The 18,218-nt window shown below is 58.9% G+C and overlaps 1 protein-coding gene and 1 long non-coding RNA gene across 4 annotated transcripts; one reads left to right on the top strand and one right to left on the bottom strand.

Annotated features, from left to right (window-relative positions):
- Window positions 1-111: 111 nt before the first annotated feature.
- On the top strand, window positions 112-2,340 carry LOC149998905 (uncharacterized). Of its 2 annotated transcripts, XR_016513961.1 has the most exons (3): window positions 112-326; window positions 625-837; window positions 2,168-2,340. It is a non-coding gene; the product is annotated as an uncharacterized LOC149998905 (long non-coding RNA). The 2 variants fall into 2 exon arrangements; XR_016513960.1 differs by lacking the exon at window positions 112-326 and having other exon boundaries at window positions 383-837.
- Window positions 2,341-7,332: 4,992 nt separating this feature from the next.
- CANT1 (calcium activated nucleotidase 1) lies at window positions 7,333-17,969 on the bottom strand. 2 transcript variants are annotated; one of them, XM_090291370.1, is made up of 4 exons: window positions 17,861-17,969; window positions 10,068-10,727; window positions 8,831-9,034; window positions 7,333-8,123 (listed from the first exon to the last, which is right to left on the bottom strand). In XM_090291370.1, exons 2-4 carry the CDS (start codon window positions 10,654-10,656, stop codon window positions 7,753-7,755), a joined length of 1,164 nt encoding a protein of 387 aa, XP_090147496.1. In that variant the 5' UTR covers window positions 10,657-10,727; window positions 17,861-17,969; the 3' UTR covers window positions 7,333-7,752. The 2 variants fall into 2 exon arrangements, with proteins under 2 accessions (XP_090147496.1, XP_090147495.1); XM_090291369.1 differs by lacking the exon at window positions 17,861-17,969 and adding an exon at window positions 15,748-15,918.
- Between the last annotated feature and the right edge of the window lie 249 nt (window positions 17,970-18,218).

Here is an 18,218-nt window from a genome sequence, read left to right as displayed (position 1 = left end):
TGACTGCGGATGTTGGTGATGGCAGCCGCCCAAGGAGGCAGCCTGTTGATTGGATAGCCAGAGCAAGGCGGCCGACGGCCACTGTGGAATTTGTACGATCGGCCTCCCCGGGGCCAGCCCGCAGCGAGGGAGGCGGGAATGGCGGGAAGTGGAGCAGAGGTGCTGCATCTGGTGCCGAGGCCGTGGGCTCCTACTGAGCCAGCTGAGTCTTGTTCTGGGTTCTGCGCATGGCCAGCAGGCTGGACACCGCTGGGGTGGCCGCTCATGACAAGTCTATCCTGCTCCAAGCTCCTGACATGCCTGGTTTCACGGAGCGGCCGCAGCCGGTGAGGCTGCACCGTGCCATCCAGGGTGGGGGGGCCCTGAGACGTGAGACCACAGGATCAGCAGTGGAGCAGGGGAGAAGCTGGACCCCCCACACAGCGATGGCCCCAGACCCTGTCTGTGCTCGCCACCTGCCCTAACAGTGGTCATTCTCCCTGCATCTCACCCCCGGTGGGGCAGGGGACAGACCTCCAGAGCGGACACAAGCCGCGCTGCCCACCTCCCACCCTTCCCTTCCCTCCAGCTGAAAGCCAGCTCCCTGGTTTCCCCTTTGGAAAGCATCCTTCTCTCCCTCCCCAGCCATGTGGCCCCAAGGGCCCTGGGGTCACCGCAGCCTGGCCCGGGCCTGGGAGATCGGAGCTCCACAGGCTCCTTGGCTGCACGGATGGAGTCAGGGAGGGGCTGTGATCCCAGCCAGCCAGGGACGGTCAGCTGCAGACTCACGCAGGGAGCAGGCGGCCTGAGCTGCTGACGCCCCACGGTACCACAGGCTGCGCCCCTCAGAAGGCCCAGGTGAGGATGCAGGTGAAGGCGGGGCTGAGGAAGGAGGGAACTAGGTCCTGAGGCTGTGGCGCGAGCCCCTGGGTGCAGCTGGCCTGTGGTCATGGTCAAGCCCTGGAGTCAAGGTTAGATGAGCAGTCAATGCCCTCTTTTGCTTCTGTCACTTGCATCCCAAGGTTCAGGATGTCCCCAGGTCACTAACCCAGTGGCTCTCAACCTGGTCTATACATGAGAGTCACCTGGGTGTTTTATACATGCCCAGTGCCCAGACCATGAAGTCACAGTCTCTAGGGTGGGGATAGGCATGGCATTTTAACACCTTCCAGGCCATTCCAGTGTGTAGCCAGGGTTGAGACGCAGCCTAGGTGAGACACAGAGGTCCCCTGGCTGTCTATAGTCTAAGGGAACCAGCCCCGCGGGCAGACATTCGATGACTCTTTGCCTGAGACTTGTGGTTTCAGAGGGCCACACACAAGTCACGTGGTTCCCTCCAAAGAAACAGCAGATCGAGGGGAGAAGCAGCTGGACACAGAACTGGAAAGAGAGACCGTGGTGAGGTTTATGAGGCCACCAGATCAGGGACACAAACTCCGGCACTGTTATGTCTCAGTGTCTCCACTGATTCTTGCCCAAGTCCGGGGCCGGTCAACAACAGAGACGCAGAGGAAGCCCTTTGGGAGGTATTGGTAGCAATGCTTAAAAACTTAAGTTGCTGAGTCTTCAGTCCCAGCATCCTGGAAAAATCCTTCCTGTCATCAAAGCCAATGGGTGTCTGCTCCCTGGGGAGCCCAGGGCCTTTCCAGCCTTTGATGCCCATAGAGGGAACGTGGAACAGAGCTTCGTGGGCCGCCCCACAGTGTGGCTCAGCTGTGATATGGGTGCTGTGACAGCCCTAGACACCATCATCGGGCCCAGCTGTGACAATGTGGACACCGCTGCTGGACCCAGGAAGCCACTGATGAGACCCGTCTGTGGGACACTGCGGCTTTCAGAGACGGGGACTCTCCGCTGGCTTAGACGATGTCCTTATGTGCCTCCGCTCCAGACCCCTCGGCACGTAGGAATGCCTTGCCTAACCCAAGGCCACAAAGGGCTCTGTGTTCTTCTGGTTTTGTAGTTTAAGCTCTTACCTGTAGATCTGAGATGTACTCTGAGTCACCTTCGTGTACGGTAGGGGACGCAAGTTTCGCTCATTTACTTTCATACAGAATCAAGTTGTCCCAAGCCTTATGGAAAGACAGTTTTTCCTGTTCCCTTGATGTATTTGTCTGCTCTTATGCCTTATACTAAGTCTAGAGGTCGGATATAAGCCCCTCAACTTTGTTTCTCTTTCTCAAAACAGTTTTCCTGCCCACGAAGCCATTCATCGTGTTCCATTTATTTGGATCTCTTTTCATTTCTTTCGTGGGTGTTTCGAACTTTCAGCATAGAGACCTCATACAAACGTTGTTAGCTTCCTATCAATTTCATGTTTTTTGGTGCTCCTGTAAATAAATGACGTTGTTTTAAAAAGTTTCCATTTCCAGTCGCTCACTGCAGCTATCGTCGTCGGCAGCCGTCCGTCTTGAGAGACGATGGTGTAGCTTCTTAAGAGTCTATCTGCACCGCCGAGAATGGCTGTGCAGTCCGACTCGGGAGTGACACGGTATCTGTCTCCTCCCGTGTTGAATCGACATCTTGCGATGACGCTGGAGTGTCCTCTCCAGCGAAGCTGAAGCTACAGAGCCTGGGCAGGGTGATATGGAGGGTCTGCTGTTGCCCATGCAGCAGACCCCCCCTCTCTTCGCAGCTGAAGGGTCCAAGGGAAAGACGGAGTCAATACAGCTTGGCTTCAGGTGCGCCGCAGGAGTTGCCGGTGTTGACTACAACGTCAAACCGCCTTAGGGACTCCGGCTCCGGATTTTCTGTCGGGGTTTACTCCCTTAGCCTTTCCCCTGGAGAGGTATGCCGCAAGGCAGCGGAGGTTTTTTGGAGTCAGAGTTTTCCTTCTCTGATGTGCCCTGACTGGAAGATCGAACCAGCGACACTTAGCTCGCAGGCCGACGCTCAATCCACTGAGCCAAACCAGCCAGGGGTAACTGCAGCTATACAGAAATAGAATTAACTTGTGTGTGGACGGTGTATCCTGCAGCTAGGCCACACATCACTGTTAGTTCGTGTGGTTATTCTCTGAAGGTTTCTTAGGCTGTCCTGCCTCGTCAATCCTGTCACTGGCCAATGAAGACAGTCGGACTCTTTCTCTGTAACCTGAGTGACTCCTTTTCCTTGCCCAGTCGCCCTGTCCGGGGCCTCCAGCGGGAGGGCCGGAGAATGCGAGGGGTGAGAGCAACCCTGTACTCGTTTTATGGCTTCCGTGTGCTTTAAACTGATTTCAGAGTGAAAACCTAAGTGGCGGGGAGAAAAGTGCTGAGAGCAGACATCGGTGCCGCGGTCCCTGCGTCAGAAGCTGCCGGCAATTAATTCCTAGTTTGGTGAGGTGGTTGTTGATGTTTGTTTCTCAAAAATGAATGTGTGTTGGGTTTTGTCAAATGCTTTTTTCTGTATCTTTTGAGATTATCACATGATTTTTTCTTTTTAACCTGTAACTATGGTGATTACATTGGTTTTAGGACATGAAGCCAACTTTGTACGAGATCTGTCCAGAAGGTATCCAGCCACGGACTATGGAAAATAGAGATATTGATTGAAGAAGATACAAAATACAAGAAACATTGTATATAGGACAATGACGCCCCAGTCCCCTTCAAAGTAGGCACCTTGGGACCTCAACCAGTTCTCCCAGTTGCCATCAGCTGCCCTGTCGTATTTTCCTGAAGCTCATTGACGCTCTGAAATCTCTTCCCTTTCAAAGGCGATTTTAGTTTTGGGAAAAGCCAGAAGTCGCAGGGCACCAAATCTGGGCTGTAGCAGGGCTGAGCCACCTGGGTGATCTGATGTTTTGCCAAAAAGCCTGTGATGCATGAGCTGGCGCATTGTCACGATGAAGCTGCCAATCACCAGCTGCCCATAGCGGTGGCCTCTGGATCATCCGAGTAGTTTCCACAGAGGGATGTTCAAGCCCAATGCAAATTTGATGCAGATTCGTTGCTCTACTCGCTCAGTCATTTTGAATGTGACGGCCACACAGCACATGTGCTCACTCAACAGCGTCTACTGCCCCCACCGACTAGTACAGTGAAGGTGTCATTGTTCACGCATGCATGTCCCGGTCCACTGCCCTTGGCTGCCAGGCTACATCAACGTTGCACAAACCGTTCTTGCTATATTAACAATGGCTGGACTTTTTCCAGACAGATCTCATATTCTGGAATAAACCACACTTTGTTGTGAGGTTTATGACCACTTCCAGGCAGAAAGGACCAGGGCCGGGAGTGAGTGCCGTTCACTCACTGGGAGTTGGGTTCCTAGCTCGCCTGCTCCCTCCTGCCTCCCATTTTCAAGTTTATCTACTGGCTAAACATCTGCTAAGGATTTCTGCATCTGTGTTCATGAGGGTTACTGGTCTGTATCTTCCTTTTCTGGCCATGTCTTTGCCTAGTTTTGGTATCAGGGTGGTAGTGCCCTCAGGAACTGAGTTGGGCAGTGTTCCCAGTTCCCTAAATCACAGCAGGCTTTGTGTCATCTTGGTATTACTTCTTCCTTACATGTTTGGTACACCTTACCGGTAAAGCCACTGGCCTTGGAATTTTCTTTTTGTGAAAGTACTTTATTTTTGCTTTACTTAAATCTTTTAACAATTTTATCAAGGTATAATTTACCTTCAAATTGACCAATTTAGAAGGTGCAAGGAGAGAAGATGAGCATTTGGAAGGCAGTGAATCTCTTGGTTTCCTTTCTGCACGCTGGCCATGGCACAGTGCCAGGCAGTGCCTGTGTGAGCCCCTGGGCCAGGGCTCAACTAGTTCCCTCTCCCGGAACCGCCTAGAACACATGTCCTCCTGCTCAGCCCAGGGACACTGTCCAGGCCTTCGTGCTTGACCTTCCTGCAGCACTGGGCTCTCCTGTCCCCTCCCCAGCTGTCCTGGTCAGACTCCCAGCAGTAAACAGCTGGCTCTAAACTCAGGTCACCTCACGAGGCTTCAATAAAGGGGCTGTGGCAGCTTTCCCTCTGGGGACCGTGCTGTGCCCCTCCCCCTCAGGCGCTGCACGTGGCCTCCCCCCACCCCCCAGGCGCGGTACATGGCCTTCCCCTCTCCAAAGTTCCCAGGGCCCTGCTTTCGCTTGTGTTAACTTGTTTCCTGAGCCTACACAGCCCAGCTGCCTCACTTCCTCCACTACCTCTGTAACAACTTTCTAAATAACCTTTCTCTAATAATTTGAAAAAAAAAAGGGGGGTGGGGAGTGGTAGCTGTAGCTATGAGCACCCCCAGGCAGAAGGGACCAGGGCCAGAGTGAAGGCAGAGGGTGCTGCCTCGGGGGACAGGGAGTCGGGCTCCCAGCTCACCTGCTCCCTCCTGCCTCCCAGAGGCCGTCATGACGTTCACTCAGGCCAGCCTCTGGGGACACAGCGGGGCAGGGACAGGGGAGCGGGTCTGCCTCTGTGACACCGCTCTCTCCTGGTCTCCTCATCCTGATGGCCATTTCCCCTCTGGCTCAGGTCCCCGCCGAAGTGGTCCTTCTCTGCGGGGTCCCCACGGCTCCATGTTGGGACTTCCGAGGACTCTGCATGTCCTCTGAGCTCAGTGGTCCCTGCAGGCTCAGCAGGCCATGCCCAGGAGCTGCAGCTCACACCAGCTCTCCCAGGGTCACGGGGCGACTTCCCAGCACCTGCAGGTGTGTGAACGCGTGCAGTGTTCTCCACGGCAGTCGGTCGCTCTGCTGTTACCTCCCTTCCACAGGGGAGAAAATCAAGGTAGAGAAGTCAGATACTGTGGCCAAGGTCACACAACTAGAAAGGGCCCGAGCCAGGACGGACCCTGGGAGTGACATCAGAGCCCATGCTCTTAACAGAATGACCCGAGGAGCGTCTCTAGGAAAAGCTGGACTCAGTGACTCAGTCTCTCGGAAGGCTCCGCTGGTCTGCAAAGGTGACTGTCCCATGAACTCCATGGCATGTAGGACCGACCCTCCACCCATCAGAAGGACGAGCCACCTTTCAGGGAGGGGCCTCTCCTGTACCCCCTCAGAGCCCTGGGTGGGGAGCCAACAGAGACCAGGAGGCGGACAGAGCTCACAGCCCCGGCACTTTATTGGTCACAAAACAACGGCTCCAGCAAGGAGCTCAGTCACTACAATCACAACGGCAGGTGGCAGGGCGGGGAGGGGGGTGCCCTGGCCCTGGCTGAGGTGTCCCCCTTAGTGCCTCAGAGAGGTCTCAGCCTGAGTCCCGAGTCCTCTGACCCTCCTAATTTCACCTCTGCGTTTGTAAATGCACGCGGCGCTAACATCACTTCCATTCATCAAGGAGCGGGGTCAGGAGCCTGCCAGCCACCGTCAGGAAGGACGTGTCCAGCGGGGCCACGGTCGTTCGAGAGAAACGTGTCACTGTCAACAGCTTGTTTTACGTTCTCTTACTTTGTGTTTTTCAGGAGAAACAGGCGGCCAGCAGTGCAAGGAAGAGGGACCCTTACTGGGCTCCCTCCTGGCGGCCGTGTTCAAGTCCCCAAGTTGAGGATCTGCGAGCCAGGCATCCCCACAGCACAGCCAGCGCCGAAAAGGGGGGCCTTCGCAGCCGTGGCGGGTGAGGTAGCTTCCGGGCGCGGGGCCCTCCTCGGCTTGGGGCCTGGCTGACCTCTGTCCCAAACCTCCGCCTTTTCCTTGGAGCATCGCGGACAGAGCACAGGAACCAAGACAAGCCAGAGTTTGAGGGAAGAGGTTCCTGGGAGCAGAGGCTGCCGAACCCCCAGCAGGAGGAGGAGAAAAAAAGGGCGGGACCCAGGGTCTCACTTGGGGCAGGAACAGAATTCAAGTCACTGGTGGAAGTCTTTAGAGGTGGGAGGAGTTTCTGTGGCTGGCAGAGGACAATGTTTTCTTTATCTTTGTCTCCCAAGTGCTGAGGGCTCCCAAGTGCTGAAAAACTTGCCTGACCGACCGCACCTGCTTAACTACACTTCCCTCCACTGCGAGGAAGGGATTTGCTAACCGCAGGACCTTGCTCTGTGTGATAAGGTTTGGCGGTTCACTTATAGAAGAAAGGAAATTGCTTTAATTAAAATAAGTTAATAATTAAAACTTCAAAGAGCTGTGGAGTCAGGGTTTTCCTGAAGGGAGAAAATGGAACCCGCACATTAAATCAAGACTGTTTGATGTGAGGCTTGGGGACAAAGGGTGGGCTAGTGACGCTTCCTGTGACATCCTGGGGGGACGCGTTCCCAGAGGCCTGCCCTCACTCACAGCCCTGTAACATCCTGCAGTGTCAACAGGTCCCTTCCAAGCTGGAGCGGTGGCTTCAGTGCCCGAGGTTCAGACGGAAGGAGGAAAAGAGGGTGGCCTGGAGTTCCTGACGGGCAGGTGCACCTCATAGTCATTGCTGTGTTCCCAGAGGGGGCACAGTGCTTGACACGTGGCGGGAGCTCAAAAAAATTTATTGGACAAGAGGATCATGGAAAGAAAAGAAAGGGAGGACAGACGGAGGGGAGGGAGGGCACAGCAGAATTCGAGACCGCAGCCCCCCACTACGGTGCCCGCAATGACTGGCCTCTGCCGCCAGGTGGCAGCGCAGAGGCCATGCAGCCACAGAGACTGGGGGGGTGGGGGGAGTGGGGGGCACGGCCCCTCCCAGCTCTGAGAGGTCCCACCTCAGGCTACTGCGCATCCCTGCTCTGGAGGCTCTAACCTGATACACACCTCAGAGTCCCCGAGAGAAAAGCATCAAAACAAAACAGCAGAAAAGGGCAGTCCTCCGCTTTTTATAAAATCTGAGTCCTGATGTACAACCGCGTAAACCGTTCACCCCCTGGCCTTGCCTGAGGTCTTCATTTTTTAAACTTAAATAAATTCTATTCCTTCGTACTTCACGCTGCCGACCTTGGTCTCTGGCAGGAGGAAGCGGCCGTCGAGCGTGAAGGCCATGATGTAGGTGGCGACCGTGCCGCCGTCCTCCTCGGACTTGAGGGCTACGATGACCTGGTCGTCGGTGTCAGGGATGAACTTGAAGGAGGAGAAGCCGTGCGTGGGGACGACCTCCCCGATGCGGCCGACGGAGATGCCCCTGAAGTCCGGGGTGGCGCTCAGGAGCAGGTTGGTGCCCTTGTGCTCGTCATCCTTCTCGCTGTAGCGCTCGTGGCTGGCCCGGCGCGGCAGGAAGAACCAGCGCTGCAGCGTGTCACTCCAGCAGGCCGACTCGTGGATGAGGTAGCCTGGGGACACATGGCAGACTGTCAGTGTGGGGCCCCGGACGGCACAGCGGTGGCGGGTGGGGACCGGGGCGGCCTGGGACGGTGGCCCTGTGCCCAGCATGTGCTTCGATGCTGCAGCCCCTGAGAGTGCTGGTGGCCGCAGGGCCACCACCCAGCATTCCTGTCGATCTGTGTGTCCTAGAGGCTTCTCCGTGGTCTGTTGTCTTTGTCCCGAGCATCAAAGACGGACAGAGCCTGTGGAGGCCGTCCTGTCCCTGGTCCCTGGCTCCCCTGGGCGAGCTGCCCAGGAGCTGCTGAGAAGCCCTGCTGCTGACCAGAGTGTGCAGAGCACCAGGGGCGGGAGCAAGAGGGACCAGCAAGGCTGACCTGTGACAGAGCTGGGGTGGGTGGGGAGAGCCTGCCTCTGAGCTGAAGAGGCAGCACTTCTGCTTTCCCACTGGAGGGGGGGATGGGGACTAAGGTGGGGGTCCTCAGTCATGTCTCCCCAAGCCCAGAGGTGGCCAGGCCACTCTAAGCATTGTGACTCCCCACTGCAAACCACAACAGCTCTCAAAGGCAATGGGAAAACCCAGAGCTCTGTCCCCCGTGTCCCCACCCTGGAGGGCAGCCATGATGGCTCTGACTGAGATGGCAGGCCCATGAGTGGGGTCAGATTCAGCAGAAAGGAAGCTGCTGATGCCCCTGGGCCCTAGGGCTGCAGCTCTTACCTGGCGGGTGGATCCCAGCGGCGGCCCGCAGGGCATTGTAGCTGGACACCCAGTTCTCGTGGTCCACGCTGCCCCGGAAGCCCACCACCTTCACCCACTCGGGGTTCTCATTCACCACCTCCCCTGTGGTGGTGGTCCACTCCTTGCCCAGGCCGCCCACGTAGAGACGCTCGTCCTTCACGGCCAGCCACTCAGCTTTGAAGCCTGGGGACATGAGGTAAGAGGAGCAGGCTAAGATCACGGCTGGCCCTCTGCTTGCCTGGCTCCTGTGGGATCGGGCACCCTGGGTGGCAGAGGCTACTGTGTTGGACCTCACTCGAGGTGAACGGAGAGCAGACAGGACAGCCTGGTTCGAGCTCCATTCCCGGAGTGTTAGCAGGCACGCACCCCACTTTAGAGCAGACCCCACGACAGTTCCCACAGGGCAGCTGGCACCTGCCTCCCACCAGTGTGGCCCCTCTTCCTCCCCCCTGCCCTCCAGGGACAACGACGTTTGCCTTTGGTGACTATCCAGGGCTCTGCTGGGACATGCTGGTAAGCCAGTTTCAGCTGCTCCTGCCACCGGTATCCCATTGCCCTCAGCTTGGCAAGGCCCAGCCCACTGCTCGTCAGTGCCCTCTGACCCACAAAGTCCCCATTTCTCAAGGTGCCTCCTCCTTCCACCTCAGGCAGCTGCAGTGGAGACTAGCTTTCTAGAAGGTTCAAGCCCACCGCAGAGCGCAGGCACACATGGGAGCTCTGGCCCACTCCTGCAGCCTGGACGCCCCCCTGCTGCCTGCAGCCGAAGGCCCTGGGCCCGGAACTCCCTCTCATCAGCTCAGTCCAAAGTGACAACAATCTGCCTCCCTGGGGCTTCGCAGGGAAGGTGCTTGGAGGGTGTAATCCCAGCATGCTCTTAAGACACCTTTAAGACACAAAAAGGGACACGTCCCAGAGGAGCTCAGAGTAGCAGGGGACGACACTAAGAGCCACCCTGGAGAGAACGCCCTGCCCCACAGTTCTCTAGTGACAAGCTCACACTTCTAGAAACTGCTCTGGTCTGAGGTCCGTAAGGCTGTGCTTCCAGGATGGGGGGCTGGGGGAACTGGGGTCAGGATCAGGAGCAGGGCACATTCTCCTGGATGTTCCCTCGTTCTGGAAGCGCGAGTGCTTTTCTCTGGGCATGTGCAAACCCAGCCAGTCATCCCAGGCCTGACCCCTCCCTGCCAAGCCCGGGAGACAGAGCTGGCCCACTCACCTTTGCCTACGGTTCCGTCGCCGTCGGACAGGATCACCCAGGGCACGGCCTTGGTGCCTTCGATCTGGTAGACAACCCCCGTCCGGTCGTCCACGGAGTAGAGCTTCCCATTGAAGACAATCAGGTCGGACAGCTCCATGCCCCGCCCCTTTTCCGCCAGGTGGGACTCCAGGACCCTGTGGTTTTTGTCCCACTCCACGGCCACCGTGTCCCCGCTGTCAGACAGGGTCAGATAGCCCTTCTTTAGGTAACTGAACCAGGTGTTTTCCTCTTGGGCCTTTGAGTCTGTGTCCAGGTCGGCAATGAGTGCAATTCGGTACCGGGTCCCACCCGGCGTCCTCTGCGGGGCTGACAGGGGGTAGGTGTCATTGTACCGACCAGCGGGCGTCTGGCTGAGCCTCCAGTGGTGGGTGCTGGGTGCGGGCGGCCTGCCTGGGGCCGGGCGGTGGGAGTACAGCAGCCAGAGGACAGCGACGCCCACGAAAGACGGCAGGATCACCTTCCAGCGGGGGCGGAAGCGGGGGTCCGCGGCCTTGGTCATGGACGCCAGCACGGGAAGGCCCCCCACACTTAGCCAGAGGGAGTGCATAGACTCATTCCATTCTGGGGGTTGGAGGGCCGGCGGGCGTGCGAATGGAGAGCCTGCGGGACCTGCACACCCTGGGTGGGAAGAGAGGGGTCAGGCCTAGGAAACACAGCGGCCTCCCAGTCACCGGAAGCGGCCGCATCGGAAGGCCACCCACCCGGAATAAATGGCGCTGCCACGACGAGGTGGCCACTGGTACGTCCCGCCTTAATTAAACCCTGACTCCAGTGCTATCTCTGTTTCCTCTTATGAAGCAAGATGAGAAGTTTCCAAAGCAGAATGATCTGTCTCCTCGTCCCGGCTGGAGAGAAAGCTCACACAGAGACACTCCGCTCAGCAGGCTGGAGCTGCGCAGTCTCGGGGGAGGGGAGAGGGCGGGGCGGGTGGGGGAGGGGGAAGACAGGAGGGGTCCGCACGCCAGGGTGATGCGGGGCACAGGTCTGCATTTCTATCAAATGCCACCTCATCTGCCAAGTCCTCCCTGCAGCTCTGCTTGGGACAGCACCCCCCATCCCTCCCCCCGCTTCTGTCCCTGCCTGCCCCCCAACATCAGCTTGCTCATTTGCATCCCTGGCTCCTACAGCAGCGCACATAGCAGACGCCTATTTCTTCCGTGGGTGAGTCCCTACTGCCTCCTGGGTTAGGTTTCTGTCATATTCAAGTGTAAATGTAAAACAAATTCAAACCAAGCAAGGATGGCTCTGTTTTTGGCAACATCTGTCCCCTGGCCCTTTCTGTGAATGACAATGACTGCGGCCCAGAGTCTGAACAGTCCTCGCCACCTGGAGCCAAGCAAGTCAGTGCACAGGCTCCAAAGGACACCTGGCTCGTTGGGTGGCAGCCACCAGGAATGACAGTTCCTGCCCACCTGTCCCTGCTCACGTTCCCCAGCACAGACCACAGCGTGAGCAAAGCAGCGCCAGGCCAGCGCCTCACTCTGGGGCAGCTGCCATGCTGGGAGTGAACTCCGTAGAACAGTGGCCCACTGTGGCTCTCAGTCTCTGTCCTTCAGCCTAAGAAACTGCCCAGGTAGGGCTGCAGGGCACATGTGCCTCCTCTCCCAAGACAACACAGGGTGGGATGTCAGGGGCAGATGCTCCGCACTGCCAGGCGGCAGCTCCGCAGGGCATAGGGACTTAGAGGCTCCGTGCCACCCCGAGGCCCCCCCTGTGGACCTCACGTGCTGGATCTGAGGATGGGAATTACAGCAAGTTCTGCCGAGAAGACAGCCCCCCCACCCCCTGCCTGGCTTCTGGGCAGACTCAGGTTTTGGCCACAAGGTCAGGTGCAGAAATACAGCCTCTAAGGAGCCAGCAATCTGTGTGGGACCCACTGCCCACAGGGCGCCCTCCTCCCCCAGGAAGGGCTCCCTCGTGGCTGCGGCCTTCACACCGGGACACGGGAGTCGCGGCCCCGCCACGGCTGCCCAGCACCTACCCCGTTCACAACCCTGCCGGGCTTTCTAACACGCGTTCCAGAGATATGGCTCCAAACCTAAGTCTACCTGCCCGCCCTCCTCTAACCTACCTGCCCCCAAGGCTTCCCTCAGGAACAGCGCTGGTGGCGGGACGTCATGTTCGCAGCTGCCCACGGCATCACTTTCACGGAAACCCTAGGAGACGCTCTTTCTTGCAGAAACACTGCCCTTGAGCGCATGTTATGAAGCATCACCGCCTCCGAAAACCCAGGAAGCGCGGCCTTGCCCTCCTTCCCCCGCCCGACTCCCCCTGTGGCTTGTCCCGCAGCCCCTTCTCACTTAGCCCTGTGCTGCCACCCCCAGCCCTGCACCCCACTGGCCCTGCAGTCGCCACCCTGCTAGTCAGGCCCACAGGTGCTGCCTGCTCTCACGCTCAGGCCTCACCCTCCCCAGCAAGGCGGCCCCTGTCCTCTGGGCAGGGCTCCCTGTCCCCGCCTACATGGCTGCCTCCCTCAGGGGGTTTTCCTAAAGTGTCAGCGCCCCAGAAACCCCCCTGCAGAGCCTCCGGGTGTGTCCCTGCCCCCAGGGGTGACCTCCCATCCCCTCACCATGCTCCATCAGGATTCTCACTCTGTGTAGCTCTCGGGAAGGGCGAGCCCCTGCTGGCTCAGACACCTGCCAGTCGCTGGGCAGGGATTGGGAACTCAGGGCCCACGTGCTGCGGGCAGGAAGCACACACCCCTTCCTCTTCAGCCCCTTAATGCCCTGTCCCTGTGTCCCACCTTCATCTCACACAAGCCCACACCCCGGATCAGCCTGAGGCCCCGAGGCCCAGCTGTCACCACTGTGACGTGCCATCCTCACTGCCTGGTGACTCCCTCTCCACTTCTGACCACCATCCCCACCGTCACCTGCGGTCTTGTCCCCTCTCCGGCCTGTTTGCTCCTGGCAGGTCGGTAACTACTATGGATGAACAGTGACTCGTGACTGTAGTCCAGCACCTGTCCCCCCACCCCCACCATCCTGGAGGAGCATCCCCTCCGTCCCTCCTGGACCACCAACAGGCCTGCCCCTGAGGCCCCGAGAGCGGTCCCTCGGGTCCCACTGAATCTCCTGCCAGCAGCGAGGACAGGCCCAGGGTGGTGACGCTCTGCGGTCCTCCTCCCATCTGCCTCTTCTCAGCCCCCGAGGCCGCTCCTTCCCTGAGCCCACCTCGCCTTCTGAAGTGACCTCAGTCTGCAGGGCGGGAACCCCTACAGTGAGGGCTCCCCTCACCAGGCACTGGGCCAGGTTCCGCCTCCAGGAGCACCCGGGCAGCAGTCTTATCCCTTTCTCGCCTCCTCCCACCACCGGTCCACACTCCAGTTCTGCAGTTGGGCCCACCCCCTCGGCCTCGGTCCTGGCCCCGTTTCGTCTTGGCCTGCTAATGACCCAGACCATCGGGTCCCACCTGAGCTCTGCCCCTTACCAGCTGCGTGACCCCAGACCAGAGACCTCGCTTCTCTGGGCCTCAGTTCCCTCACGTGTGAAGTGTGGATATAACAGCGTCAACTCCCCGGAGCCAGGCTGCCGGCCGGGCCCAATGCTGCAGACCGAAGACTCGGTGCTGACCGCCACCGCCGCCCGTGGGACTGCCGCCCTCCTCACCTACCCAGCACCTTTGCCCACCTGCCCGGGGGCCGCCTGGCAAGTAGCAGGGACGGCAAGCGGCTGGCCCACCCCTGCAAGTGCCAGCGTGGGTGCCATCGAGGACTGCTCAGCCTGCAGGTCTTCCTGGCCCTCCACGCTGCAGGCAGGGTGTGCAGACCCCTGGTCTAGACCCCCTCAGTCATCCCCCACACAATGGCCAGCTCCAGTCTTCTGGAAAGTGAGGCTGGGTTCAAGTCCTTACTGGGCCCAGCATCTTCCTGCTACAGAAGAGCCCCCTCTGGCTGCAGACAGAGCCCCACGTCCTCCGTGGGCTCAGCTGGGCCACTGACAATTCCGTATGCCATGTGCCAAATGCCTGCGCACGGTGCTCTCCGCTCGGAGGCTGATCTCCTCTGACCGCTGGAACTATCCAGAAGTCCCTGGCTATGCCACGGTAAGTTGGGCTTCCTCGTCCCTACCCTGCCCCATCCTGCTTGCCTGTAGTGACATGCCCTTTCCCTGCCAGGAAGCGCCCTCCTGTGGGAGGCGGACCCTGGCCCCAAAGGCGTCAGGCCTAATCCCTGCCCTGTGCTGTTCCCTTACAGGGAAACAGAGACTTTGCAGAGGCGACAAGCTAAGGCTCTCCAGACAGCGAGATTATCCTGTGGCCCTAACCTCAATCACAGGTGTCCTTACAAACGGGAGGCTGAGGGGTACTTGACGACAGAGCAGGAAAAGGCAGGTGACCATGGAGGCAGAGATCGGAGGGATGTGGCCACCACCGAGGAACGCCGGGGCCCCAGAAGCTGGAAGCGGCAGGGATGGGCCGTCCCCTAGAGCCTTCAGAGGTCGCACAGCCCTGCTGACACCTTCACTCTAGCCCAGGGACCGATGCTGGACCTGGGGTCTCCGGAGGGATGAGACAATAAAGGCGCTGTTTTCAGCCACCAAGTTTGTGGTGACTCATTACAGTGGCCCTAGAAACAAGTGCACCTCCCAACACACCGTCCTGGGGCCACCTCTGTCGGGGACGTGGCTCTGTGACAGCACAGACCATGCAGGACGGCAGGAGCCACTCCCCATGGCACCTGAGCTCCTGGGGCGCAGGGCTGTGTGGGGGTCAGGGTGGCTCCCCCGGACTGCAGCGGGGCGGAACACCTGGGCGTGGTCCCCTTTGGTCAAACAAAAAGAGGACTGCTTCCGGGACAGCAGAGCTCTGTCTGCCTTCAGAAAACCCGCTCACTTCGCCTCCAGAACCATCTCCCTCTGGGCGGGACCGGCCTGGGTCTTCATCCCTCTGGCAGTATCTTGAAAAGCTACTTTTATTTTATGGGAAAGGAAATTTCCGATCAGACGCCTTTTCCTTTGTTCCCCGCAGCCCCATGCCGGCTCCACACCTCCAACACATGGGAAGCTGCCTGCTGGAGGCCTGGGGCAGAGCGAGAGCTTGCATTTTTATTTAAAAAACAAACAGACAAAAACAAAACCAAAACTGCCAGCCATACACCCCAACAGAGAGGGTGAGAGGTGAAATGGACAAAGCCGCCCAGCGCAGGCCTGACCGAGGCTCGGTCCTCACCCACGCTCCTCAGAGCAGTGGCAGCGCTGGGCTGATTTTACATTGGCAGGGAAATCGGGGCCAAGGTGCCCCAGTAGAACGTGACGGGCTCGTGGGCAGCCAGGCCCACCCGTCCTCTCCCCACCAGAAACGCCGGGGCCAGCACCCCTGCCGGCTCCCTCTCTCCGGCAGCCACACTGCATGGCCACTGCCCTGGGAGGGGTAAGCACGTGGGGACCTGAGTCCCAACGCCCCTCCCACTTTTTAGGGTGGTCTGTCTCAAGAATGGTAGTGAATGCTCATGCATTTCTGGTTCCTGCGAAACCAGTATTTCCTTGGGAACCCAGCCAGGTGTACAGGTTGTCTGTCGGCTCCCAGGAGGTTCCAGACCCCGGGCGGCAGCGCCCAGGGAGGTGTCCCTCGCCCTGCCCTGGGAGTGGTAGCCCCTCCACCTTTGGTTGAGAGTGAGGACGATCGCAGCCACCCCTACCTTCCTGGGCCATCCTCGGGCCTGCCACCGGACTCTACACAAGTTTCAGACACAAGGGGACAGCGTTCCCGACAGCCTCCAGCGGGAGGGCTGCTTTCTCAGGCTTCCTTCGGGAGTGGCCTGGACAGGTTGCAGAACAAACAGGCTTACGGGGCTCCTCCCTGCCAGGACCTGGAGGGGCAGGAAGGGAGGACAGATGGGAGATACGGAGCGTACCCCCCGCCCCCCCTGCTCCCTGCCTCCTAGATCGGCAGCTCTCTCCTCCCAGGCCCCCTCCTCCAGAACAGTGCCTTCCCGCCCCTCAGCGAGTCTCAGAGGGTCCTACAGACAGCAGGCAGCCCCAGCTGTGCTCATTCCCGAGGTGCACGTCCTGATCGCAAAGGAAAGGGCTGAACCCCTGGACCTCCAAGACGCTCCAGAGCGAAGACAGAGCCAAGGCCTCCAGCCGCAGCCCTGGCGCAGCTGAAGGAGTGCTCCCCGGGTCCCGCTCAGTTCTGCTTCTCCCCACTCCCGGACTCGGCCTACAGCAGGCACCGTCCACTCACTGAACCAAGGCACATGCAGTCCAGGGACACTTCTTCAGCCCTGTTTTGAAGTCAGCCACCCCAGAGGCGAGTATTAGTTCCCTATTGCTGCGACGGCACCACTGCGCGTTTGGCAGCTTACGCAGCCCAGTAACCAGGCAGCCCTGCAGAACGAAAGTCTGTGCGGGTCTCAATGGGCTAAAACCAAGGGCTGGGCCTTTCCACGGCTCAAGGGGAAGACCCGTCACCTTGCTGTTTCCAGCTTCTAGCAGCTGCCTGCATTCCTGGGCTTGCGGCCCCTACCCCCACCTCAAAGCCAGCAACGCAGCATCGCTCTGTGCCTTCCAGCCCTTGCGCCCTCTGATACTCCTCTGCCGCCCCCTTCCCCGGTAAGGACCCTGTGGTCACACTGGGTGTTCCCAGGCAATGCAGAATAATCTTATTTTAAGGTCAGCTGATTAGCACCCTGAATTCCAGTGGCTCCCATAAGCCCCCCTTTGCTATCTAATGTATTTGCAGGTTCTGGGGGTTAGGACGTGGACCTCTCGAGGACAGGGAGAGAACCTTTTCCCAGGGGCCAGGAGTGCTCATGACGCACAGCCGCGCGCGGGGTGGGCCGTGTGGCCCCAGAGTCTCAGCCCTTACCGCGTCACAGCAGGGCCGTGCAAGCCCAGTTTGTAGCATCAGCCCTACACTTGGGGGACTTTTAGCGAAAACACTGCGCTGTCGGTCGAAAGTGCTGTCCCAAGCACCACCACGCGTCACCGGCGTGTTTTCTGGAGCCAGAACACAAAGGGCGCAATAACCCCACAGTCAGCCCGAGCCACGGCTGCTCCCCGACAGTGGGCGTGCCTGCCTGCGCCCCTTCTCTCCTGCTGCCCTCCATGCGGGGCCCCCGGGACACGGTGACCTCGCAGGGCCCTTCCTCGTGAGCTCCAACCTCACACTCACGCCCACACTGTCACTCTGTGCCCCGTCCACCCCACGTGTGCACGCGGCCCCGTCTTGAGCTCCGCTCCTGCCTCCTTTCCCTCGGCCCATTTCTCTGCCTGGGGCCCCGAGCTGGGAGTTTCATTTACTGCTGGCACTTACTGTAGATAAGTAAGTGGGGTTCAGAAGGCAGACGACAGAGAAACCGAACCTCTCCCCAAACAGATCTCTCTGCTTTCAAGATTTTTTCCTGAGCAACTGTCTTGGTCTTAACCAACACAGAAGTCTTAAATAACGACTACAGAAGTTCTCAATCCCCTTAAGACTGGCATTTACTGAGAGCTTTCCAGAGCTCTCCACAGTTCCGAGTGTTAATGAAGGGAAGAGAAGAATCACCATCTTTTCCCCACAGTACCCCAGATGCCACCCCGCGAAGTCTGCACAACTGGGAAATGACTTCCCTGTCACGATACTGATCCCTTTTAGGACTCTGCACCACATTCCAGACCTGAGGTAGTCTGGTTTTGAAAGAGAAAACACTACAGCATTCATACCCTCGCCCGTCCGGTTGCCGTGACGATCGCCACGCCGCTGACCGGGAAGTCCTGAGGCTCAGAGGAAAGGGGGCCAAGTGCATTTGTGGGAACATGAGCGCTCACCCAAAAGGCCACCTTCCGCGAGTGGGGGCGACACACCACCAGAGCAAGACCTGCTCCCACGGCACCCAGGGCTCTTCTCACTCCTCTGGGGCTCGGGAGACCTGGCAGAGGAGGTGCACGGCTGGGCTGGCAGTCAGAACTGTCCTCCAGTCCCAAAGCTTGAACCAACATTGACTGTGCTGCTATAAAAATAGGGCGTGAACTACATTTGGGGCGCAGCTTTAGAGGGAAGCGCACGGAAAGTATCAAACGATCAGATCTACACCTTGAGGGAGGGTCACGGGGTGACATAAAGCGGTACCTGTACCGTGGGCACGGGCGATTTCCTCCACCACCCCGTGACGGACAGGACATGGCC

This window comes from Furipterus horrens, unplaced genomic scaffold (genome assembly GCF_987537825.1).
Source record: "Furipterus horrens unplaced genomic scaffold, mFurHor1.1.pri manual_scaffold_11, whole genome shotgun sequence".
NCBI classification, from domain to species: Eukaryota; Metazoa; Chordata; class Mammalia; order Chiroptera; family Furipteridae; genus Furipterus; species Furipterus horrens.
Note: the sequence above shows the minus strand (reverse complement) of the source record. Positions and strands in the feature narration are given on the sequence as shown.

Excerpts from the sequence above, each read along its gene's own strand:
- CANT1 (XM_090291369.1), bottom strand. Across the intron at positions 9,035-10,067 it reads CGACGGAACCGTAGGCAAAG|GCTTCAAAGCTGAGTGGCTG; the intron begins GTGAGTGGGCCA and ends TCATGTCCCCAG. Across the intron at positions 8,124-8,830 it reads CGCTGGGATCCACCCGCCAG|GCTACCTCATCCACGAGTCG; the intron begins GTAAGAGCTGCA and ends ATGTGTCCCCAG.